The 27,022-nt window shown below is 44.5% G+C and overlaps 1 protein-coding gene across 10 annotated transcripts in view; it reads left to right on the top strand.

Moving 5' to 3' along the window:
- The window catches only part of PHACTR1 (phosphatase and actin regulator 1), a 320,938-nt gene that overhangs the window by 269,413 nt on the left and 24,503 nt on the right, over positions 1-27,022 (top strand). For 3 of the 10 annotated variants that reach the window (XM_083187902.1, XM_083187908.1, XM_083187900.1), the window contains 3 exons: positions 11,188-11,265; positions 13,275-13,436; positions 26,574-26,771. In XM_083187902.1, coding sequence (XP_083044028.1) covers positions 11,188-11,265; positions 13,275-13,436; positions 26,574-26,771 — 438 coding nt within the window. The remainder of the gene's footprint in view (positions 1-11,187; positions 11,266-13,274; positions 13,437-26,573; positions 26,772-27,022) is intronic. The other 7 variants (XM_083187905.1, XM_083187903.1, XM_083187909.1 and 4 more) reach the window with 5 other exon arrangements.

Genomic DNA, 27,022 nt, shown 5'->3' with positions numbered 1-27,022 from the left:
AGCATCTATTCACTACTGCTCTCCTAGCAATTGTGAGGGGACTTCTCAACTCCCCACCAAGATGGAACATTTGGGAGGGGAAGGCTTGGCTTTTCTCTTAGATACCCCTAGACTATTCTGCAACCACTATCCTAAAAAATATCCTTTCCTTCACACACACTGGCATTGGTATTAGGTGGAGATGGCTCTTCTCTCACAAGCAGAACGTGTGGAGCCTTAAGCGGACTCCGGGGCATTACATGGTTCCAAATACAGCAGCCATGTAGTGCAGGTTTCACCCTGCACTACATGGCTGGTGCTGTGGCCAAGGCTGAGATTCATATTGTGGGAGGAAGACTTCCCCTGTGTTTCTCTTGTGTATTGTGTGCCCATGTAGAGAGCCAGCACCAGCTCCACATCCACAATCTACTGTACATCTACACTAACGCTGGGCACACACGGAGTGATATATCATTAACAATATGCGTGGTACCAATATCGTTAACAATAAATCACGCATCTTGTCTAGGGTGTATGGTCAATATCATTAAAGATGTGGGCTCCCGCACATCGTTAATGACACCTCCACCCCCTTGGTCTATGCAGACAGCTAGGATTGGAGAAAAGAAGACTCTTTTGCTGGGGCACTCTTGAGATTAATAGTGAAAATTATAGTAATAAAATATAACTTTTAATCAGATATATTTAAAATATGTGGCAAAAATAGACATACATACATATATGATTGATGATCACACTGGTGATCCGGATAGCACACAATGCTAGTTTGATACTTCGATGTGCTATCAAAATCCACTTCCTTTATTGGGAGGGATTTATGTTACCAAATGGTTAACAATTATATATTTTTGGAGGTGGAATTCTCCGCGGACACAGAGATTAAAGACCGCATAAATAGAGAAACTGGTTATCAATTAAAGAATAACAATACTCATTTTGCTAGTTTCTATTAAATGCATATAACTGTGTCTCTGCCTGTTTGGTAAATGCAAAGTAGCAACATTGTAACTCCCCATGTGTCAATTGTATAAACACCTAGGTTTATATTCAGGCAGTCACTCCCTTCTGTTGATAATTTGTTATTGGGTACTGGTTTTAGAAATTATTCTCACATACATATTTTACCAAGTATTTGTGGAGAAAGGGACAGGTTACCCAGGGACTTGTTGGCTGGACCGCACATCCAAGTTTAGGGTATGTCCCTAATTATCCCCAGTGTGTAAGATAGCTGATGGTAATGTGAGGTGCCTTAAATACTAATCACCTGGCACTCTGCTGTCTCTGGGTCATGCAGTATGCTGCAGCGGACTCTGGATGAGAGGTGAAAGGTGTGATTTAAGGTCAGAAATCAAGTCACACTTCTGCTGTCAGTTTTCCGTGATGTCGGTGACCTGTTGCTTTAATTGCATTGCAGGACAACTCAGATATCTGTACTAGCTGATGAGAGAGTGTGAGAAAAAGTGTGAGAAAAATAGATAGAATAGGCAAAGTGGCTTTTAACGCTTTACATGTGATTTGCAAATCTTTGCATAGTGTAAGTGCTATTTGCAGTTATTGCCAATTATAAAGTACCCAGTGCTTCCCTACTCAGCCCCCTGTGATCCTTGTGTCTTAATCATGGTAGCGGACCCAAGATTAGAGGGAGACTGGTATAGGAAGACAATCCCGCCTATGGCTTTTTCCCATCTGCCCAGTCCCTGCCCTGGGGCTACTACTTACCCTCAGGCTCCAGGCAGGGCTCCTGGTTTCTCCGGCTGGATGTCCCCTTGCCATGCTGACAGCGGCCATGTGCTCAGAACACACAGCACTGCAGAGGCGCTCACGGGGTTGGGAGCCGTCTATGCCGGACATGCAGGGAGGGCGGCTGGGGTGCGGAGATCCGGGTGAGGAAGGAGGGCTTTCACGCACCCCCTCTCCTGGCAGGGGGAAAGTATTTGGGTCCGTGCAGCCGCCGAGTGGGGAAGGGAGGGAGGGGGGTTAGTGCGGAGGTTCTTGCACTCACAGTGTGGGGAAGGGGGGGCGGTGCGGAGGGTGCAGATGCAGATGGGTTGCTTCTGATATGCTGACAGGCAGCATTGAGACCAATCATAGCTGCCTCAGTGACAGGACAAGCACCCCCTGTCACTGAGGCACCGCTATAGGTGCCGCCTGTACAGGTTTTTTTAATGGGATTATGCAGCCTGCTGCTTGGCACCGCCCCCTGCCCACCCCCTGTTTGTGGAACCTGAACATAGATAGCCGGAGGCACGGCTCCCAATGCCTCCGAAACCAACTTTAAAAATGATGGTGTAAAAATAAATATGATTATATAAAGCATATACTTATGACACATAATGTGTCATAAGTATTTTCTTTGTATTGTATTATCTTTATCATTGATAACAGGGGAGGCACTGCCTCCCCTGACTGCACGTCCCTGCCGCCTAAGGATCAGAGGCGCTCCATCTGTACATTAGATCAGGACAATGCATGCGTGTTACTCTACGTTATCTGTATGAACCTTGATGCACTGCAAGCCTGAAATGCCCAATTAACTTCTTTATGATCTAAGTTTTTGCATTTAAAACAGTTTTCATTAATATTCTTTTTTTTTTAAGTCCAAGCCGTAGTAATACCATAATAGCTAATTGTGAAAATGGCATTACAGGGAAAAAGAGGAATGTTACTGTACAGATGGTCAGTGGAAAGCAGAGGAGAGATTTGTAATGCCAGATCTTTCAAATTGGACATTTTGAAATGTTCACAGTCAAGCTAAAATAATTCTGTCTTTGCTGAACAGACGCTTCGGTATTAAACAGAAAAAAATAATATCAAGAAAGCAATATAAAAAGTATATAAAAATATTACATTCACATGTATTTATTTAGTTACTTATATATCTATTATGTTTCTAAACCTGGGATTGTACCTGGAGATAAGTTTATATCAATGTCAATTTAGTTTTCTCCATGTATACCCTAATGTATTGAAGGTTTCCGTTATCCAAATAATGGGAGATGCTACTAATATAGGTCCCGATTCTTGTTGGTTTGGTCCCGCGCGTGTTTGTACGGGGGGACCGATGGTGAAGTACTCTACTGCGCCTGCGCATATTCTCATTTGCGCATGTGCAGGTCATCTGTGCGGTCGCCTTCGCTGACCTGCACAGTTGGCATGACGCTCGCTCAAGGGAGGGGGGTAGGATGGAGCGGTGGCGGTGCTGGGACATGGGAACACCCAGCATTTCATGGGTGTCCCCATGCAAACGCTGGGCGTTCCCATGCAAATGTGGCCATGACCAGACTCAGGCCCATATTGTGATGGATAAAAAGCCTGGCTGTGTGATGGTGGGGGCCACATGTTTGTATGACGAATGTCACTTAGTGAGGTATGGGTGTATTGTGTGGAATGTCCAAGACGGACTCAGTGATATCCTCACAGCACACTGCTGTCCTCTGGTTCCAAGTATCCATTGGTATTGATTAGCCATCTCTCTCCAGGCTCATCTCTTCATAATTTTACATGACATTGATCACAAAACCAGCTGTAATTACTTTATAGTGTATGCACTCATATGCTGCTGTAATTAATTAACACATAATGATTCTGCACCTAAGCGAGGTCAAACAACACGATGCAAGCTTTGTGTGTATATGATGTACTGTAGTTATTTTGATTGAAGAAATGTAATTAGCCTTGTCTGACCTCTGTGAGACATCATTCAATGCAGCGTTTACAGTTATTACCCACACTGCTTGAGCACATAAATGATTAACATCCAGTGTGATAACTACACAAATCAAATTGCACACAATATAAGTCGCTGACAAAACGTAGGTTTGATCAGTTAATTGTTTTGATGTTATTATTTAAAGTACTGGAATCAGCTTAAGTTAACAGTGTAAACCCCCCAAAATGGTTTTATTTTAAAAAAAATGTAAGATGTTGCTGCACTTTTGGCTCACTCACTTCAATCCATCTTTATAATATAAGTTATTTTACCGTTATGGGGCCTACACACAGGGAGAATTCAGGGCATTTTCTAAGCGATTGAACTAGATAGCTTAGAAAATGCCCCTACATTGCCCGGCGATTAATATCCAGCATGCTGAATAAATCTTCTTGATCGTCGGTCAGAGCCAGTGTTCTCAACGGAGAACACTGGCCCTGACAGATCACTCAGCACACAGCGCGGACACATTGCTGTGCAGCGATGTGTGCTGAGCAATCTTTCTGAGCTAGCAAAAATATGATCCTGCCTACCAATTTCTTTGCTCAGCATAGGACTAATGCACGCAACTGAACTACAGTAGCTGTGTTACAAATTCTGACCAAAAGAGATCTAACATTGCTCAGCAATAAATACTAGAATTGTATATGAGGGCATTAGAATTTTCTTAGGAAATCTTTGGCCAATAAATTGTTATATTTTCAAAGGAATTTGATTTATACAATAGGCAGTCTTTCTTGATCATCTTACTATGAATTACACACTCATGGCCACACACATGGATGCTTTACTTGCTCTCCCATCTGATCCTGAGTGTGCATCACATTTGCCCACTCTCTGTCCTCCTAGACACTAGCAACTGAATTGTTACACAGCAGTACAAAGCAGTTTACTACTAGGTCTTGCATCAGCATCCAGGAGAAAAAACTTGGGACACTGGGGACATGGTGCACATGGTTTTGTCCATTAGAGAGTGATTGTGCCTTTCCGAGTGAATCAGAATAACCCCCACTATTCGCATGATATTATTGTGCATTCTTTAGCTGATATTCACATCTCCCTAAAGCAAACCCATCATTAAACAGTTAATTCTTGAGTCATAGAAAAAAAAAAACAACTGTATGAGTTCCATCACATGGCTGAAGGGGGCCTTTAAACTGTCATGACATTCACATCAAATGTATTTCCTGGTTGATGTTGAGATGAGAAGAGAAAGTTTATCCCTCAACACAACACCAGATAGAAAGATTAAAGCAGAAAATCATCTCTATATATGTCTAGTGTCCGTGAGTCTCTGAAACACTGCCATCTGCTGGCAGAGAATGAAACTACGGGTGAGATTCTATGCTTTGCGCTAAATGCGCATGTTTTATTTGCGCACCACATCGCCGCAAATCGCCTATTTTAAAATCGCATTTTTCAGCCTAAATGCGCATATTTAATGTGATGCGCATTGGAGGCTGAAAAGTGCGAATAGGGGCGATTTGCAGCGAAGTGGTGCGCTGTTTTTAGTCCTGAAAATGTGCGATTTTCATGTCTGAAAATCGCACATTTGCAGGACAGCGCAAGGTTGTAAAAAAAAGAACCGAGCGCGGGGTCCCCCGCCCGAGTCTAACCAGCCCCGGGCTCACTGAGCCGGTGCTGGTGACATAAAATCAGGGTCCCCGACAAATAGGGGTCCCCTTGATTTTATGAAACCAGCACCGGGCTCAAGGTCCGGCGCTGGTTTCCAAAATACGGGGGACAAAGTGACTAGGGGTCCCCCGTATTTTAAGAACCAGCACCGGACACAACCAGCCAGCAGGGTAATGCCACAGCCGGGGGGAGACTTTTTATACAAGTCTCCCCCGGCCAAAGCATTAACCCCCTGGCTGGTCAGCATGGGCAGGGGTCCTGGGGAAGTGGGGACCCCCCCAATGAAGGGGTCCCCCCCCTCCAGGACTTACCAGCCCATGCTGATAGTCCGGGGCTGTCCTCCATGCCCCTGGGCTGTGGGCATGGAGCTGATGATTTGTGTAAAAAAAAAGAATGAAAACTATTGTTTTACACTGGCGAACTATGAGTCCCAGCAAGCCTACCCCGCATGCTGGGACTTGGGGAACCACAAGTCCCAGCATGCGGGGCATTAAAGGGCCCGCTGGCACTTGTAGTTCTGCAGTGTAAAAAATAGTGCACAAAATCACACTGACACCCTGTAAAATAAAACTTTAATACACACAAAACACACACACTGATACTTACCTACCTTGAGCCCGTAGGTCGGTCCCTGGATCCTGGGTCCGTCCTCCGGGGCTCCAGGGCAGAAGAGTCCGGTTCCGGGGCCTTGGTCCTGGTTCCGGGGCTGGTCCTGGGGTTCCGGGGCTCCTGGCGTGAAGAATCCGGGGTCCGGAATCCGTGGTAGTCCCCAGGGGTACCTAAGGAGGAAAATCCAACTCACCTGCTCCCCGGCGGCGACCTCCGGTGACAGCGCTGCTCCAGACTGGTACCCGGCTTGCAGGAGTTTGTCCGGCGCTGAGATGTTTCCTCCTCGCCGTCTCTGAACAGAATGATTTCTCGGCCAATCAGGAGCCGAGAAAGTCGGCTCCTGATTGGCCAGAAATCATTCTGAATACAGACGCCGACGAAGTAACATCTCAGCGCATCCAGAGCAGAGATGTTACTTCGTCGGCGTCTGTATTCAGAATGATTTCTGGCCAATCAGGAGCCGACTTTCTCGGCTCCTGATTGGCCGAGAAATCATTCTGTTCAGAGACGGCGAGGAGGAAACCTCTCAGCGCCGGACAAACTCCTGCAAGCCGGGTACCAGTCTGGAGCAGCGCTGTCACCGGAGGTCGCCGCCGGGGAGCAGGTGAGTTGGATTTTCCTCCTTAGGTACCCCTGGGGACTACCACGGATCCCGGACCCCGGATTCTTCACGCCAGGAGCCCCGGAACCCCAGGACCAGCCCCGGAACCGGACTCTTCTGCCCTGGAGCCCCGGAGGACGGACCCAGGATCCAGGGACCGACCTACGGGCTCAAGGTAGGTAAGTATCAGTGTCTGTGTGTTTTGTGTGTATTAAAGTTTTATTTTACAGGGTGTCAGTGTGATTTTGTGCACTATTTTTTACACTGCAGAACTACAAGTGCCAGCGGGCCCTTAAATGCCCCGCATGCTGGGACTTGTGGTTCCCCAAGTCCCAGCATGCGGGGTAGGCTTGCTGGGACTCATAGTTCACCAGTGTAAAACAATAGTTTTCATTCTTTTTTTTACACAAATCATCAGCTCCATGCCCACAGCCCAGGGGCATGGAGGACAGCCCCGGACTATCAGCATGGGCTGGTAAGTCCTGGAGGGGGGGGACCCCTTCATTGGGGGGGTCCCCACTTCCCCAGGACCCCTGCCCATGCTGACCAGCCAGGGGGTTAATGCTTTGGCCGGGGGGGACTTGTATAAAAAGTCTCCCCCCGGCTGTGGCATTACCCTGCTAGCTGGTTGTGTCCGGTGCTGGTTCTTAAAATACGGGGGACCCCTAGTCACTTTGTACCCCGTATTTTGGGAACCAGCGCCGGACCTTGAGCCCGGTGCTGGTTTCTTAAAATCAAGGGGACCCCTATTTGTCGGGGACCCTGATTTTATGTCACCAGCACCGGCTCAGTGAGCCCGGGGCTGGTTAGACTCGGGCGGGGGACCCCGCGCTCGTTTTTTTTTGTATTTAACCATTTCTTTTATTTTTTACAGCAGAACCCTGCACGGAACATTGCGATCTGTGCAGGGTTCTGGCTAATTCGCCTAACAGACCCAGGTCTGAAATAAGTGCGATAATTAGTCACTTAAAAAATGCGATGTGCAAATGCGCATTGCATTAAATAAGCGACTTGTATACTTTTCTGTGCGAAAACATCTGGATGCGATAAAAATGCGAATTAATCTCGCATTTTTATTCACCAGACCTTAACGCACATAATATGCGATTTCAGCCCCTGTGCGCATCCCATTAAATAAACGATTTCATGGGAAAATGCGATATCGCCATTTTGTGGTCTAATTACCGCAAAATAACGAAAATCGCATCCCATAGAATGTCACCCTACATCTCTTTTTAACACATGCACAAACACAGATGGTAGCAGACTAGCTTTCGAAGCTTTTGCTTTGAGCGGGCTTACTAGTATATATAATATGTTCACAGATGGCTACTAGGTATAAATACTTCTAATATGTATAAAAAGAAGCAAAAATCGGGCGCAAATTTAGCTATATAAATATAATCTATTATGTTCTACGCCAATTATGGCTATATGGATGATTATATAATTAATTGGCTGCTCCCAATAGCAATCTGGAATATTGCTGATTAGACCAAGGTATAAACAAAAAATATCTATGTGCATATAATATAATTACACATAAATATTGCTTATGGTGCTCTCTCATAAGCAATATTTATGTGTAATTATATTATATGCACATAGATATTCTTTGTTTATACCTTACTTCTAATATGTATTTGCTCGCTTGATTTTGGTGGTATACAGACATTGCAGGATGAATGCTCCTGCTTGGACTTTGTTAGGTGTGGTACTGTAGGTGATACTGAAGTCTAGATGTGGATAAATAGAGCAGATTGGATGTGTATAGCACACTGCAAATCTAAAGAGTGGTATCTGCTAGATATCTCTGTGCTATACTCAGTGCTTAGTTGAAATGCATTGCACACCAAGACCACCTGTTTTCATATGCGCTTGCCTAGGTTAGTGACTTCTGGAAGCAAACATTGCTATTTCATTTAAATCTCAATATTACCAAGTCTACTGGGCAATGGTAACATAAGGGCATATACTACACATGGCTGGGGTGTTCATTAAAAACCCATACACACTGGGCGATTTTGAGCTGAAAGCAGCTCAGTTTTGTTGTTTGAGCTGCTTTCAGCTCAAAAGCCGCCCAGTATGTACGGGCCAGTGATGAGCACTTTCCATAGCGCCCTGCTATGGAAAGCCATTCACCCTTGTGAAAATCGCTGGACAGGGGGTAAAGCGGTTTTCAAGCCAGCGATTTTCACATCATTACTGTCCAAATTCGCCCAGTGTGTATGGACCTTTACACTTATTGTGTATACTCCCTAACATGGCACCTAACCCTTGTTTTATTTCCATTGAAGCAGCAATGCTTATATGCCATGTACATTGTCTTGTACTGTAAGTCGCTGTTTTCTTGTTTTGCTGATTTGTTTATGTACTTTGGGGGTTATTCAAAGCTAGCCGCTGTTGTGCAAATTGTCACAGCGATCGATTATCAAATGACTGCTCATGCCTACGGATCGCAGTAAGCATTCGCAGAGCCAAACATTTTCAAAAACCAATGAAGAATCTAATCACAATCCCCTCACAACTTGGCTGACAGGAAACTTGCATTTATGGGCGACAACCTGATGTTTTCTGGGAATGTCAGAGAAAATGCAGGTGTGCCCAGGCGTTTTCAAAGAGGGCTTGTGACGTCAGCTCCGGCCTCGATCACCATGTCAGGGTCAGACTTAAGGTGCCCATACACGGTGCGTTTTTGCTATGCAATGCATGTTCCCGCGGGCATCCCATCACTTTGTGAACTAGCTTCGGATCACATCGCACGCAAATCGCATTGATGCGATACAGCCCCAAACGCATGCGATAATTGCACCTTTGCTCATATTTGCACAGACTAGGATAATCATTTGCTGGTGAGTGAATTGTGAATGGATCTGCTCCATTGGTACACACTGGATGTTGTACACTGCTTGTGCATGTTGACACTTTAGGAATTTTGCAGCGCTATAGGATCTGCAAATGTATGGATAAAATATGTTACTCAAATGAAGACTCCCCCAATTCCATCTCTTTTTCTATCTCTCTCTCTCTCTCTAACCGCTGTGGAATATGTGTGCGCTATATAAATAACTGGTAATAAATAATAAATATGTATATCATATATAATAAATATAATCTGATACCAATGGAATTTTGATGACGCAAACCAGCTCCTTATAGAGCTGTATTGTGATAAACAAGGTGGATAGTTTGCCAGCACTAAATAACAGCGATTTTACATTACATTTTTGAATTTCTATTCAGACAGTCTACTACATTCATTAAGCTATTTATCATTGTGTGATGATGATTTTCAATGTTAAAACACCCTTCTGTATAATTTGAATTATAATATTTTATTCTATTTTATAAAGCTCCATAAATGCAATGTAATAAAAACATGCAGATGTATCACAGTGACACATGTAAAAAAGATGACTTTGATGTTTCCTTTCTCTATTAGTTAGAAAAATTAGGGTTATTCGACAAGTATTTTAGAGAAATAAAAATTGAAAAACTAAATTAAGTGGTTGAGAAATACCCCGCCACCATACCCTTTGCCCCGAATATTACCTGGCAGTGATTGCTGTGATCAGTCCTGTGCTAGCATTTATCTAGTAAAGACATGCTATCCAGCTCTGGGTCTCTTGTAATTTTCTTAAGGCCCCCATACACTATGCAATTTGGGCCCGATATCACCCGATTCCAGCGGATTGGGACGAGAAATCAGGTGAATTCAGCCCAAATCACATTTGAATGGCGATCATCTGTTCTGACGGACAGCACATAAGATAAGTCGTATGTGCAGCTGTATGTGCAGATGTATCCGATACGGTCTGTAGGTGTGTGCCAGCGGTGCTGCACCGCTGGCACACAGACATATCTGCTGAGTGGGAAAGCATGGAACAGGAAAGGCGCTCTCCCCACTTTGCATCCCTGGCAAGCAGCAGGCAAAAAACACATACAAAAGAATGGGCAGCCAATCAGCTGCTGTCCATTCATTTGAATGTTTTTTTTTTAATTCTCCTGCCCCCCGCCTGCAGCTCCCCAAGAGTTAAGGCCCCCCATGCACAGGTCCGATTTGGCCTGTTTCCATCAGATTCCAAAGGATCAGGCCTACAGATCGAATGTGTTTTGACATCCGATCCAATGCACGGCCCTGTGACATTGGGTCCAGAGATCATATGTGCAGCACATATGATCTCTGGATTCTGCCCCCTCCCAGCGTTGAGGAAGGGGGTCACATGTGATACGTCACGTGATACATCACATGTGAAAAGACCGCATGTATGAAGGTCCGGGGCAGCTCAAGGGGAAGTGGATGGACATACACATACGCATCGCAATACTTCTCTTGCTGGGTGTCAAGGCTTGCTGTCTATCTCTAAATACTATCATGTCGCTTCTCTTAGCCAGTTGGTGGTTTAGTATTTCCCCAGAGCACAAATTGCTGGGTGGATTTAGAAAAAGCACTTGGTGGAGTAGATTCTATATTTATTTATTACCAGTTATTTATATAGCGCACACATATTCCGCAGCACTTTACAGAGAATATTTGAACATTCACATCTGTCCCTGCCCTATTGGAGCTTACAATCTAAATACCCTATCACATATACACGCACACACATTCATGCTATCGTTACTTTTGCAGGGAGCCAATTAACCTACCAGTATATTTTTGGATTGTGGGAGGAAACCGGAGTACCCGGAGAAAACCCACGCAAGCATGGTGAGAATATACAAACTCTGGACAGTTAGCGCCATGGTGGGAATCAAACTCATGACCTCAGCGCTGTGAGGCAGTAATGCTAACCATTACACCGTCCATGTTGCCAACAACAGTATTTGGCTTCTTTATAAACTTAGATATTCTTCCCTATAAGTCCTCTCAGTTGCCCTAACCCTGTTTGGGACTCCTGTGCCACAAGCTTTAACCTCTGTACATATGTCTCCCCGTAAACACCCCTGTTGCACATCCCTTATTAACTCTAGGCCAGTCCCCTCACTGGACCGCATCTGGCATTTGTCATTTTCTGCATATCTTAGGTAGGTTTTTCCCCTAGATCAAATCCAGTTAGGAAATTCCTTATATTGTTAAGTACCTTCATATATGGAGCTTCGCCGATTCATCCCTCCCTATCCCCGCTAATCTCAATGCCCCCACCCCGATGAAATACCTACAGATGGGTCAGGTCCCATCTTGGCAGGGGATGGCGCTGGCGTCGCCAGCCGCCATCCCCCGCCAGCGTCGCCAGCCGCCATCCCCCGCCAGCGCCATGGCGATGGTGAGAAGGGGACGCGCGCGCACGAGAGGCGCGCGCGTCCCCTTCCGACGGCGCTTCCATCCGTTCCCCCGGGTCCCCGCCGGCTTGACGGCGGTAACCCGGGGTCCCCGCCACCTGCCCGCATTCCCCCCTAACCCTGTCAGTCTCCCTGAGGCGGAGACAGACAGGGTTTCCGTCGCGCTGGCGACGGAGACTGAGATGCGCGTGCGCGTGAGACGCACGCTCGTCTCAGTGTATTCGCTGGCGCGGCTGCTGGCGGGTCGCCAGGGCGGACGTTCTGGCGACCCGCCAGCCAGGATGGGACCTGACCCATCTGTATGCATTTATCCCCTTTTGGATAGAAGCATTTATTTCCCAGTTCTGTCACTCCATTTTAAACCTGGACCACCCACTCCTGGTCACCCAAGAATTGTCTTGGGAGAAGGACCTTGAATCACCCTTGGGGGAGGACACTTAGGAGGCAGTTTGATCTAATTGAAATGCTTCATTAGCTTCATTAGCATTTCTATCAAAGAGAGCTTATATAAGGTGCACACATGGAGAAGCTTGTAGTTTTTACATGCATGTTTACCTATAAAAACTTTCTAATTCATTGAATAGATCTAACCCACAAAATGGCAGGCTTATTTTAAAGTAAGTTATCAGTACATGAAGTTCATGTCAGTCACTTTACCCTATAAAATAGAAGGCAAACACTGCTCCTCACCTCTATGAGGAAGATTAAAGTGTTTTGCATGCCAGCAGCCACTAGATGGTACTCAATGGTTTAATTCAAGTGTAGCTTTGTTTGGGCACGCACATGGTCAAGTGCTGACATTACTGTTATGTTGTTGCTTAATTTTGACAGGCTGGCAACGAGTGTCTTATGACTTATAAAACTTTATAAAAGTCTGAAAATATCATATGCATCACCTTTATGTGTGAAACAGATTTTTATTGCAACTGTTGCTGAAGAGCGCTTCGATAACCTTCAGCTGTTTGGATCCCTCAGTTTATTGTATAAGTACATTAGTAGAAATTGTGTCCTTCGGCCATCTTCACAATTGTATTCACATGCTCCGATAACACTCCTGGTGGATTATTCATAATTTGAGTAGTCTTTAAGCGGGGTCCCAAGCATGGTGATAATGTGGTTCTACAAGTTAGTCAGATGGAGACTTCAGGAATAACAAAATACTTAATGGAAAGTGTCTGACTTTTTTATTATAATTATTATTATTATTATTATTATTATAATAATCAAAATATTACATATTTTCAAGCCAGAACTGGCCATGTGGCCAAACATAAATGAATAATGACCCCAGAGGCATGCCACCCCTGATGGGACCAACGTGTGAGAGCTGTCCTAGGAGTAATTAATGCTTTCCCTATAAATTTTGAAAATACACTGTATGACTAGTTGCCAAAAATCTGTCTTGCTAAATTTTGTACCTTTTTTTTATACTTTCAGATGGCGAGTTACATAATGAAGAAGGAATGATGGAAAATGGGCAGCCGATTGGTACTGGGTCATCTTCACTTCCAATTATAACTGAGCTAGAATCCAGTTCTGTTTCAGGTGACACTTGTGCATATGAAGTACTTCCAACCTCTGAGCTCATGGATGGGACAGGTGACTATCCTCATCATCTGATACCAGTACCAACAGTGGTCTGACAAAGTGGATGTATATATTTTGTTGTCAGAAAATACATCCTATTTATGCCATGTGTAGTAGTGATAATAATGAGACGCTGATCACCATGAATTATTGACAATCACAATGATATCACTACTTCCTTGTGAATGAATACGATGCATTTTCATGAGCAGCCCTAAGGCAACAAAATGTCTGTCTCCATTGGTATAACTCATAACTAGGGACTACTAAGCTACTTCATCACCACCTGACACCAAGAAAACAGTCGGCAGGTCCACAGAAACCTGAGACTGGCAGGAACCACTTTTACAGAGTGCTTAGTGCAGGCATGTCCAAACTGTGGCCCTCCAGCTGTTGTGAAACTACATAACCCAGCATGCCTTGCCATAGTTTTAGCATTCACAAATAGAAAAACTGTGGCAGGTATGATGGCAACTTAACAATCCTTCCCCCACACACACATACACCAGAAATGGGGACAGTGCGCGCTGAAGGTGCTTTGCAAAAATTTACACTGTAATGCCCATTACACCATAATGCCCATTACACATAAAGCCATCACTGTAATGCCCATCAGACATGATGCCACACACTGTAATGCCCATCAAACATAATGCCACACACGTAATGGCCATTACACATAATGCCACACACCGTAATGCCAATTAAATATAATGCCACACACCGTAATGCCCATTACACATAATGCCAACACTGTAATGCCCATTACACATAATGCCACACACCATAATGCCAATTAAACATAATGCCACACACTGTAATGCCCATCAAACATAATGCCACACACGTAATGGCCATTACACATAATGCCAACACCGTGATGCCCATTAAACATAATGCCACACACGTAATGTCAATTAAAATTAATGCCACACACCGTAATGCCCATTACACATAATGCCAACACCATAATGCCCATTACACATAATGCCATCACCGTAATGCCCATTACACATAATACCAACAACGTAATGCCCATAAAACATAATGCCAACAACGTAATGCCCATAAAACATAATGCCACAAGCCATAATGCCATTTAAACATAATGCCAATACCATAATGCCCATTAAACATAATGCCAATACCATAATGCCCATTAAACATAATAATGCCTATTACATATTATACCATATAACTGCTGCTTACCTACATGCTCATTGTCAGAGGAATATCGCTTGTTGCCAGGGGTTACATGCTTCTCCAGGGGTTTCATTCTTGTTGCCAGGGGGGAGCCAGGGTACATGCTAGTTGCCAAGGGATTCCATTTAAATAGAGCGCCAGCGCTACCCGAATCTGCACTTCTGTGCAGCGCTGGCAGCGCTGTTCTCTTCTGACAGACACTAGAGGTATGGCAGTACCTCTAGCGTCTGTCTCCTCTTAGGCGGCCGCCATTTTTGGAGAGGCCGTCACCTTACATTCGTGCGGCCGGGAAGCCAGGGTGTGCTGGACATGTAGGCACCCTGCCGACCGGCCCAGCCTGCCCCAGGTATGATGGGACTTGTAGTGTCACAACAGCTGGAGGGCCATAGTGAGGACATGCCTGGCTTAGTGAGTAGTATAACATCATCCTGGTGCTTTGTGTGGATACGTTTTGTAACCCAGGTATCTCATTAAGTATGGGTTCTATTTACTAAGCATTAGAGAGAGATAAAGTGGGCAGAGATGAAGTACTAGCCAAACAGCTCCTAACTGACACTTTTCAAACACAGTCTGTAACATGCCAGTTAAGAGGTGCCTCATCTCCATCCATCTTATCTCTCTACAAAGCTTATTATATTGACTATTTGCTATGTTTCTGCCTATAGCATAAAGAATGTACAGAAGTGACTGACATAGCAGGAAGCGTAAGCTCTTATATCCTATCACATGAACATTTATCCTTTCTATGAGTTATGTCGGCAGTGTGTAAAGAGGAAACAATGGCAGCATATCAGGAATCTAGTACGTAAATTACCGGCTACTGTATGTACAGTCTAGGAGTGCAATGGTCCCTCGGCAAATGACATGGGTCCCTTGTGTTAAGGGACCCAGGGCAGTGGTATGATTCACCATATTGTCCAGTATTCAACTCAACTTACCCTAATCAACAAATTGTACAACTACACGAATACTTCAAACATCAACACCCCTCCTCATGTCCTCTAAGATCCATATTTGACCTGCGGGCTTCCTTCTCTCTAATAACCACTGCTCACTCCCACCTACTGTAGATGGCTTTTGCTATGTGGCTACACGGATTGCTTATCACTCTGAATAGGCCCATTATCAAGTCATTAAATTTGATCTGAAAACCTACCTCTCTATTAAATCTACATTACTCAGAGGTGCAGCCTTTGTGTTGTCCGAATCCTCCCTAATAACCACTTCTCTTATCTCAGGTCTCCCGCAGGGCCCTCCTTAACCTTGTTCTAACATAAATACTTATTTTGTCTACGTTGTATGTACCTGTTTTATGTACAATATGCCCTGTTTTTCCCACTGTCCGTGCCTTGAGCACTATGTTGTTATAAAAAGACAAAGTACAGTAATAATGCTATCACATGACGGCATAGGGGGGCTGGTATAATTTTGTATTTTGTGCTATAATTTTTGCTTGGTTGATAGGCCACACTTAACTATTGGTGCAAAAGCATTTATATCTGAAATGTAATGCTTTGTAACAATACAATCCAGATTCTATGTATTTACATATTTCCCAGATCATATCTACCATTTTCCGGGTCCCAGGATAATATTTTTGTGAATGTTGGACCAAAGATGTATGTATGATGCTCATCATTGCTGAGGCCCAGTGGGGTCCTGTTTGGTCTATCAGTTCCATCAGAGTGGGCTACTACTGAGCACTTGACTTATGTACAGTATAAGCGTAAATGGTGATATGGTGATTAATATTTTGTGTACATATAAACATGTAGATCATAAATTAGAATGGTTCCGATTTATTACCAAGGACACTGAAAAAAAATCAGAACAATTATTGTGTGTGTGTGTGTGGGGGGGGGGGATCATATTTGTTTATTTATTTATTTACAGTTTCTTATATAGCGCAGCATATTCTGTTTCGCTTCATAAATATTTAATTATTACAAGTTATATGGCTTTGAGCAGCAGTCACTTTTATTCAGCATACAAATGTTGATTTTTTATTTTTTTTATTATGTTAGTTCGTTTTGCATTTGTTTAAATCAGTGTGGACATCTAGTGTGCAGCCTTGGAATTACACACAGCTTAGCTTGCAAAATTATATACGATAGAAATGGGATTGGTACTAAATCCCGGCGGTCGGAATCCCAGCGTTCACCATCCAGACACCGGAATCCCGACCGCCGAAATCCTGACAAAGGGGGACGTGGATTTCCCCCCCTTGCGGGCTCGCTGCGCTCGCCAGGGGCTTCACTGAACTGGGACACGCGTGCGTCTCACACGCATGCGCGTCCCAGTCTATCGGCGGGGACGCTGCGTGTCCCTGCCTGTCTCCGCTTCAGGGAGATGGGCAGGGTTAGGGGGGGCGCTTGGGCAGCGACGGGGACCGGAGGCAGGCTCCGTTGCCCAGGGGGCGCGTAAGCGTCTCGTGCGCTCGCGCCCCCTGGCGGGGCTGGCGTTAGAAACGCCATCCCTGCAAAGATGAAGCCAGCCCCATCTGTAGTGTGCAGTCAGGAATTGGGTCCCTCTGTGCCTGCCCACTGGCTCTGTACTGTCTCTGGGGTTACAGCTAATGTAGGATTATTGCCTCTTCTTCCTCCATGCTTGTCAGTGTGGGGCAAATGATCACTGATGTCTGAGGACAGCGCGGGAACTCCTTGTGGATTGCTGGTTGGGCAAAAGCACGTGGAAAGGCTGATGATGCTGCACGCGGAACCGGAAGAGATGCAACTTGAATTACTTAGGTCTTGCTTTCAACATGTGTGACCTGGAAAAAAGATAAATAAAAACAGATTGCATACATTTTAAAAAAAAAAAGAGTATATATGTTTAATATATTTATCCTCTTACGTGGATACGTTTTGCATCACTGTGGGACTCGGCTTGTCTTCTATCTAAGGGGGTAGGGGGGGGGGGAGATTGATAAGCAGTAGTAGATGCGGCCCATTTCAAAATCCAAATAGGGGAGCATTATTCCAAACAGTGTCCTTACATTAAAACTTCAGGCTCAAAATAAACAAATATAAAACTGTGTTTGATAAGGACTTAGTTGATATTTATAGCACTGAATATATAGCAGCTCCCATTAAGTTTACTGGAAAACTAGAAAGCAAAAGCATATCATATTCAATAATACATATAAACCATAAAAACCTCACAATTACTATAAATAATAAGAACTATTGCAGATCCTGTTGTGGAATTAATATTAAATTCTTATTTGGAATACATTCAATTCACGTTTGCAGATACTTTTTAAATCATGTTAATGATGTATTGTACCATGGGAATCTTACCCACTCAGACACTAGGCTCGACCTCTTATTTTTTTAGCCCATAGATAGATGATTAATATGTGCTCATGGGATGCAGTTACAATGCCGGCGGTCGGGATCCCGGCGTTCAGAATCCCGACGCCGGAATCCCGACCACCGAAATGCCGACACATTCTCCCTCCGTGGGTGTCCACGACACCCCTGGAGGGAGAATAAATTAGTGTGCCGAGCGTAGCGAGGCTCCGGGCCCGCTGCGTGGCGAGTGCAGCGAGCCCACAAGGGGGGGCGATGCACGTCCCCCCCTTGTCGGCATTTCGGCTGTCTGGATTCCGGCGTCGGGATTCTGAACGCCGGGATCCCGACCGCCGGGATTCAATACTTAATCCGTGCTCATATATATGTAGGATAATGGTCAAAGTCAGCGGTTAGAAGCACAGAGTCTATTAGTTGTATTGTATTAGCACATCCGCTACTGATCAAGGTGCATATACCAGGTAAATGGCACAAGCCTTCTAGTGCTGACATGCTGTTGCTCTGAAGCAGGCATTTCCAACCTGTGGCCCTCCAGCTGTTGTGAAACCACACATCCCAGCATGCCTTGCCACAGTTTTGCTATTATGGAAAGCTAAAACTGTGGCAAGGCATGCTGGGATGTGTAGTTTCACAACAGCTGGTGGGCCATAGGTTGGAAATGCCTGCTCTAAAGAATACCTTTGGAAATGAGCCTGTTGTGTTAGATAATATTTATATCATTTATAGAAGGGTGTGCATTATTCCAAACAGTATCATTACATTATATGCAGGGCGTTCCTCAGTAACAGGATGCGGCCTGCATCCCGGCGTTCAATATACCAACGGCGGCATACCATCTGGCACTAGATCGGCATTGGAACCTCGAAAAGGATAGGGATGCCGACACTGGAATACCGTCAGCTGTAATACCGATCTTAAAGGCAAATTGGGTATATATTCAGGCATTTGCCACTTCAGTGAAGGGGGTGAGTCAGGCAGCCGTTAATGGTGTTTAACTGCCACGGCAATCCACTCCCTTCTTTATAAAGGGGTTGTCCCACAGCCTGTGAGTAAGAAGCAATTTGTTGTAGGAACCAGCTGTGATTTTTTTAATGCTTTCCCAAGTCTTTGGCGTCTGATAGCATATGTTCCAATTCAATACTGCTTAATTTGTAACCAAGTTAGAATGGTAATCTACAGTATATGCAATTCCATATTTCACAGTTTTAAACAGTAAGCATATTGTGTTTACATGGAACACATGCTAGTTTAGTTTCATGTAAGACAAGACTAAGAAAATAGCCTCTAGCACCAGGTCTGGGTTGATTCAGTGCAGTACAGTAATCACTGTCTTACATTTCTGAAGCAGTACAGGGGCAGACATCATGGAAAGCTCCTAGGGTTTAATTTTGTGTTGGATAATTTATAAGTGTAGTGATACCTTCTGGAGCTTTGCAAAGAGCAATGCAAGTCTGTGGCAATTCCAGAATTCAGCACTTGGGTGATTTCTAACTATGCATGGTGTGTGGCTGTACAAACAGCACACCCCACATACAGAAACACAGGATCGCTGTGTTTTTATGTAGAATTGGGACATGTAAGCGATTTAACATACTGTAGGTATACTTTGTGGATATACCGTAATTTGCATGCAACAATAACAAACTGAGTACAGATCTTAGCTCTTAGCCGAGCAGAGAATAACTACACACCTGGTTACCCATATGGGGAGGGGGACCCATTATTTAGCACTGGAGCCACTTTGCTTCTTTCTGACCATGTTTACCAACATCCTCCATAGTGTTCATATCAGTTTGAGAAGAAGAAAATTCAGGCATCAGGTCAGTATTGGAAATGTTAACCTAGCATGTGTGCACAGCATTAGTATCATCCCACCTGGTTTGTCATAAAAATGGTATGGTCCATAAAGCTACAATACAAAAAGTGGGGATGGCACTCAACTAAGTCATCGGTAGAGCAAAAATCAAGTCTGTCTAATCGAATCCAATCACTTCTGCAATGATAGTTGCATCCATACCTTCCTATTTTCATAGACGGTATATTCGCATAAGGAGGGAACAAAAAAAAATATATATATACAGTAGTGCAGTGGTTCCCAAACTGTGTGCCGTGGCTCCCTGGGGTGCCTCGGGACACATGCAGGGGTGCCCTGGGTTGGTGGTCCAGGACCAACTCAAATTATTAATGGTTAATTATTTATGAGCAAAACCAGTGCTGGTAGCTGCCAGTCATAAAATGTGTACAAACAGAAGCAAATCCTGCCCTTAACCACATAACTGAACCATAGAATCACATATAAACCACATCAAATTATTATTTTTTTTGGCCTTGGGGTGCCGTGAAAAAATTCTCATACTCCTAGGGTTCCATGATTCAAAAAAGATTGGGAACCCCTGCAGTAGTGTATGGATAAAGCATTCATACCATTGTGAGGGGGAGAGATGTGAATTTCCCTCATACAGTAGAAATAAATGGAATAGCGAACACAACTCACTATTCATACTAATTAAGTGCATGTAAAGGTTTTGGCACCACCTGAAGAGATAAGCGATAAATATCACCATAACCAGATGAATTCCCTGTTGAATGGTCAAACCGTTCTCACACAGCTAATGGCAGGAATATTCAATGGATTCTTTGTGATACCGATATGTATCAAATTTCTGGATGTTGGTACAGTAGGAGCAAGTTTCATCTTTGCTCCTTTGGCCATGGCTAGCCATGGCTATTCTATTGTTCTCAGCTGCAATACGTATTGTATTGCAGCTGAGAACAATAGAATAGCCATGGCTAGCCATGACCAAAGGAGCAAAGATGAAACTTGCTCCTACTGTAAATAGCATTTTGTCTGGGCAATGGCTATATGGTCAATCTCCTTGGTCATTGGTTAAAGCAGGATCAAATATGACAATCCAATTGCAGCCTGGAACTCTATACCAATACGTTTCAACACACATGATGTCCTTGACAAAGACATCGGGCGGTATTCAATGCTCTTTGGCAAGCTGTGACGGCGAGCCGGTCAGTATACACTCGCCGTTTCCACCTCGCTAGGTTTTTCCTGTGAGGTGGAAACGGCGAGTGCGGCCATCAAAACGGCAAGGCTCGCGGCTAAATGCAGCCGGCTCACTGCATTAGTGGCAAACTTCGTAATTCAGGGGAATCCCCCAGAACGTTGAATAGGACGAGCGGCTGTCGCGGGGGTTAAACTTCTGTATGGTTCGTAAAGCTGCCGAGAGGTGCTTTGCAAAGAAGATAATCATTGTATGAGGCCACGCTAGCAGGCCCCACTGTGAAGTAAATCTCAATCAATTTCATCACCCATGTGGTCATGTTGCTTCGCATTTACACCAAGTGGCATTGTCGGACTGTTGTATGGCAAGTTACGTGTAACAACATACTTTACACCTCTGCCCTTGTTTCCTGTTGAATTTCTGGTCATTGGCGGGGAGGTAAATTACATACTTGCCCGTGTACACGGGACAACAGGAGCAACAGGGACAACAGGAGCTTTATGCTGAGCGATACACAGAGTTAAACACAGATCGCTCAGTACACTGCGCTGCACCAGTGATGTGTGCTGAGCGATCTGTCACTGCCCATGTTCTCAACAGAGAGAACATGGGCGATGACTAGATTTATACCGGCATTGCCATCGCCGGGGGTCATACACATGGAGCGATCTGTGCTTAATTTCTAAGCAATCTAGTTAGATTGCTTAGAATGAAGCTGTAATCTCCCCATGTACAGTATCTATGCCCCATTAGATGTTGCATCTAATGAGAGCATTGTATACATGAAATATTTCATGTTTTTGTTGTCCATATTTTTCCTGTTTAGAAACCTAAATACATTATTATTCATTGGGAGGACTGTCCCGGTACTGCTGTGTCCCCTGACACTTTTACACTAAAACAAGTCTTTTTTCCCCTGCTTTTCACCTACTCTGAAGGAACGAACTCGAAATCGCATTAAGGATGACATTTAACAGAGTGCGATTTTTAGTAGGGTTTGGAAATCGCACCTTAATGCATTTTCTGAATTCGGTAATTTAAAAAAAAATCGTCAATTTAATGGGATGCGAATTCCCAGCTTAAAAATGTGATATGCTGCGATATGGCGCAAGGAAAGCGACCCAGAGACAGCAGCAGTGAGAGAGGCAGCATGGTGCCAAGGAGGACTGTGCCAGGGATGAGACATGAGGAGCACCCACACCAGGACCAGAAGGAGAAGACTATTGCTGCAACCAGCTACAGCAGCACACAAGAGGACCTGTTTGCCACACACCAAACGCAGACATGTCTGAGGTAGACTGGCAGGAGGAGGAGGGTGATGCTGGGCAGGATGATGATGAGGAGACCACAGAGGAGGAGGAGATGGAGGGGGATGCTGGCTCTACCACAGGGTGCACTTCCAGTGGGTGCCATGTGCTTTTTTCAATCCCTATCCGTGCCATGTCCCCCTTTACAACAGCCTTCTTAGTAAGGATAATGCACGCACCAATATGATGCACAAGCAGAAAATCCAGATGTTGTGCATGGCACTTTTAAGACCCACACCCCATTACATTAACACTATATTATTAATAATAATGCCACCGCCACAATATATTTTAACATCTTCATGTAAAAACATATGGTGATGTTAAAAAAGGAGTTTTTGTATATATTCCAACATTGCCCCCAAATGGCACACTTAAACATAATACTCAGTAATGTGAACATATTTACCAAATGTCAACATATTCACAGGGTCATCAACATATCCACCCCAGCCACAAGTGCTGCCACAAGTGATGGAGGACGAAAAAGAAATCATCCACCCCAAAACACCCCACTTATCCAACCAGCCCCTACAGCACCTACTGCCAATGAATTAGCTAGATCATTAGATACATTTAAAAACAAGAAGGTTGAGTTTATCTCTAACCAAACCAACCAGATGCATAACATGCAGGGCTATCTTCACAATATGTGCCAGCAATTGTGTAAGGTGGCCAACACCGCCCGCGTAACTGCTGGCACAAAAATTAGAATGGCTGCCACCATCAATAGCCGACTTTCGGAGATCAGTCAGGCCCTAAGGGCACAAACTGATTCTCTAAAAACACTCAATGAGAGTGCAGGAGCTCAGACCCAGGCCATTATTGCACAAACGACTGCTATGGTATCACTACATACCCAACTTTCCAGCCAATCATAAAATATAATTAATCCTGGCCCATCAACCATTAGCAGTGTGTCAAGCACACCTATTAGTACCTCCCAAACTACGCCACCATGTACAAGTGTCCGCACAAAGGGTGGTGTAAGCAAAGGTGCAAAGTAGAACGCAGGCCAGAAAGCCTTAACTAGGGTACTAGTTGTACTTGAACACATGAATTTTAGTTCACACATCCAAATACCTGAGAAATTCTGCCGTATTAGCTCATCAGGGATCACATCCCCCCTCCACGTACTCCTAACTACCCAAGGTTGTGTAGCTTCAGCTTCCTGCACGACTGCTGCAATGCCTTCCTTTAATTTGCTTGGGCCAGGGCAATGTTATGCAGCATGCAGCAAACCTGGACGATCATCACTACTTTGGCAGTGTCCCAGATGATCTGTCCAAACACCGGAAACGACTTTTCAGCACTCAAAGGTGCGTTCCACAACATTGTGGGTAGCAATGTGTGCATCAATGTAGCGGTGCTGTGCAGGGCCTTGTGGGTTACGCAGTTGTGTCATGAACCAAAGGAGACGCCCATATCCTGAGTCACATATAAATAAAAAATATGGGTCTTAGAGTGTAAGCTACTAGGTGTACTGTTATTCTAGTCACATCACAGTGAATTTTAAAGATATGTACAGTAAATTGTAACACATTAATAATGTTAAATTACAATAATGAGATCTCACATATTAACAATAACATGTTTGTACCACCCACAAACTACCTGATTTACAAACATGGAATGTTGCTAGAAGCTAAGCAAGCATAATCAGGTGCAAATGAGAGGTGGAAAAGGTGAACATTCACATTGGTTCATGCCATTTGAAATATGTACATGATTTAAAGCAATAGTTACTACATAAGCACACCACTATACTGGTGTTTAGTATAGTTCTTTCATGTTAAACTGTTTCTGCATACACTATAGAGGCAAACACATGAATATAAATTAAAAATGTACTTGCCAAGTAGCCAGCCCTCAGGCACGGTGCGCTCCTGGAAGTGGTCCCAACGGGCAGAGTGACGCAGGATATAGGCATCATGGCAGTTACCGGGGTAGCCTGCAACCACACTTCAGGTTGGCATCACATACCGACCTGCACGTTGAGAGAGTGACGCCCATGTCTATTTACGAAGACTTACCCCCTCATGTGTGGTGTCTGAATCCAAATGTGGGTGCAGTCTATGGCTCCAAGCACATTAGGGAATGTTGAGAGCCGATAGAATGCCACCTTCAGGTCCTGCCACTCGGACTCAGAACTTGGGAATGTGATATATATGCGCCACAGTTTTTTCAAAGTTAAATGCTTAGAGAAACCACCAACGACCATGAGCTCAGAGACTGAATAGAGCCTGTGGCAAAGATGTGGAGGGCACACATTAATGTTTGCAGCCCAGACACCGCATAGTTGGCTGACCCAAAAGGTTCCAAATCATTTCTCACCTGCTCATACTAGTTCAACAGGTTATTGCGGTTCAGCCGAAACATCCCCACCACCTGTTAATCAGAGAGGGAGTCCAGGTACACCTTTGCATGGTACCTGCATGAAGCACAAAGTGCTCCAGGGACCTGGATCTGGTGTGCAGGATGCGCCCTCCTCCTGTGCAGCTCCTCCAAATGCGCAATATCACACATAACCAGCTCAACTCCACACAGCAAAAAAAAACAGCTCAACTCCATCACTCAAACCCTCACAGGTGCCCTTGATGATGTTGGGGTATATGTAGGGGACTTTTTGATTAAAGTAGGGGACTTTTTGATTAAAGTAGGGGACACCTGTGTAAAAATTAACCTTTATCATTTTTTTTTAAGTTGGTTTGTTTTTGTAAAAATTCAGAGGCAAATTCAGAATTTGCATCCTATTAAATCGGCGATTTGTATACTTTATAATGGGAAAACAACTGAATGGGAATTTGAAGTGCGAATTGTAACTACAGATGGAGCCGGCCTCTTTCTTGCATGGGACGCTCGCGCGCGCCATGTGGCTACGAAGCTTTCTCTGCCGCCTCCCCCGATGCCCCTCAGATGCACGTGCGTTCCAGTCAGATGGAGCGCCTCTGCGCTGGCGATCGACAGCAGACACATGCTGGCGATCCCCGGCCAAGGAAGAGAGGCGCTCCATCTGTATGTGTGAATTAGGACAGTTTTTGACTACAAATTGTCAGGATATCTCATCCCATTAAATGTAACCCTAAATCTCATTGAACCCGTATTAATGTCGATTTCTAATTGAATGGCAAAAAGTCATGGACACAGCTTTTACGCATGGTAAAAAGTTGTGTAACCTAGTTTGAGGCTAATTCCACTTTCAGATCCAGGGACTAGCAACTGACTGGCAAATGTCCTGGTCTCAGCTCCATGACCATGGTTGGGAACAAAGCCGTGGACCATTGTTTCCTTTCCCACATGCAGAAATCCAGGGTTGATGCACATTCACTCAAAAATACCTGGTGTATAGCTGCATGTGTGAAAGGGATAGTGATTTAACCTACCACAGTGTCTTCTAAAAGATCGTCATTTATATTTTGTTCTTAAAAAGTATTTTTAAAGGAAATATTTTAATATCGAATTTGACTGGTGTACACGGTGAAATGTACAATTTTAAATTGATGGTAATTAACCAGGGTTGCCTACTCTCCCGGAATGGCCGGGAGGGTCCCGGAAATCGGGTCCCCCTCCCGGCCCCCCGGAAAGGGTGGCAATCCTCCCGCATATTCCCCCTAGCTCCCGAGATGTGTCCCTCGCCGGGGGGCCGCGGTAAAATGCCACTAATGCGATCACGGCATCGCGATCGCAGCATTTTAGCCCCGCCGTGCAATGCCTGAAATACCGGCATTGCATGGCGGGGGCGGGGCTAAAATTACGTGACGCTGTAGGCACACCCCCAACAGGGCAGCATCTGTGTGGCCACGCCCCCGAACTGGCTCTTTTTCACTCCCGGCTATGGCCCCGCCCACCTGCCGAACAGAGCTGGCTGCCCTCTCCCGGAGAGGGCAGCTCAAAAGTCGGCAAGTATGGTAATTAACATACTACAGTAAATACATTTGGGTTGAAGTAATGTGGTACTGCTCATGAGACAGTTACTGTAAATAAATTACTTGGATTATTCACTGTATTTATCCGATTCTACAATCCAAAAGACTTGCAGAGAACATTGTTACCAGGTTTTTCACATAATAAGGGTCACCAAGTATCAAATTGCTGCTAACTTTTTACAGTAAATTAGCAATTATATGTTTAAAAAAATGTTAAATGTAATAGTACAAGTTTGAGAATAATACAGTAACAACATACTGATCTGTCCGTGCCCTATCCGTAGTAAGTCTGTGAACTAACCCATTGCTTTTCATTCTGTTGCCACATGTTTGTTTGCTACTTCACATGTAATAGTGTTATGTCTGTCATGTGGTTTATGTTCCTCAGTGTCTGAAGATCTCTCGTCTGAGCCAGGATCCCTTTCCCAGGATCCATCCTACAAGCCAACCCTGCTTCTTCCCCCCAAAAAATCATCTGTATACCCTGTAGACCATGAGGACACCCCTGTGAAACCACTAACTCTCCTCAAGCAGCCCCCTGCCCTGCCTCCTAAACCTATGTCCAGAATTGCCAATCATATAGCAGGTAAGAGACAGTGAATGAACCTTGTATTCCTCTTCCTTCCTGACTGCTGCGGGTGTACTAGCCAGACTACCTCATTCACTGAACAGCCAACCATTTTACTGAATTCCCATCCACTGACTACTAAGAACAAAGGTTTTCCATCCAGCTACATTATTCCTAGAGAAAATATTGTATCAAACCAATCAATTAAATAAATGCACTCACAATATTCTTACTCCAGAATAAATGCACATATCTCAGTGCTTATCTGG

The sequence above is a fragment of the Crinia signifera genome, chromosome 5 (genome assembly GCF_055691185.1).
Source record: "Crinia signifera chromosome 5, ASM5569118v1, whole genome shotgun sequence".
In the NCBI taxonomy this organism is placed as follows: Eukaryota; Metazoa; Chordata; class Amphibia; order Anura; family Myobatrachidae; genus Crinia; species Crinia signifera.
The sequence above is the reverse complement of the archived record's forward strand: the minus strand, read 5'-3'. Positions and strand labels throughout refer to the sequence as shown.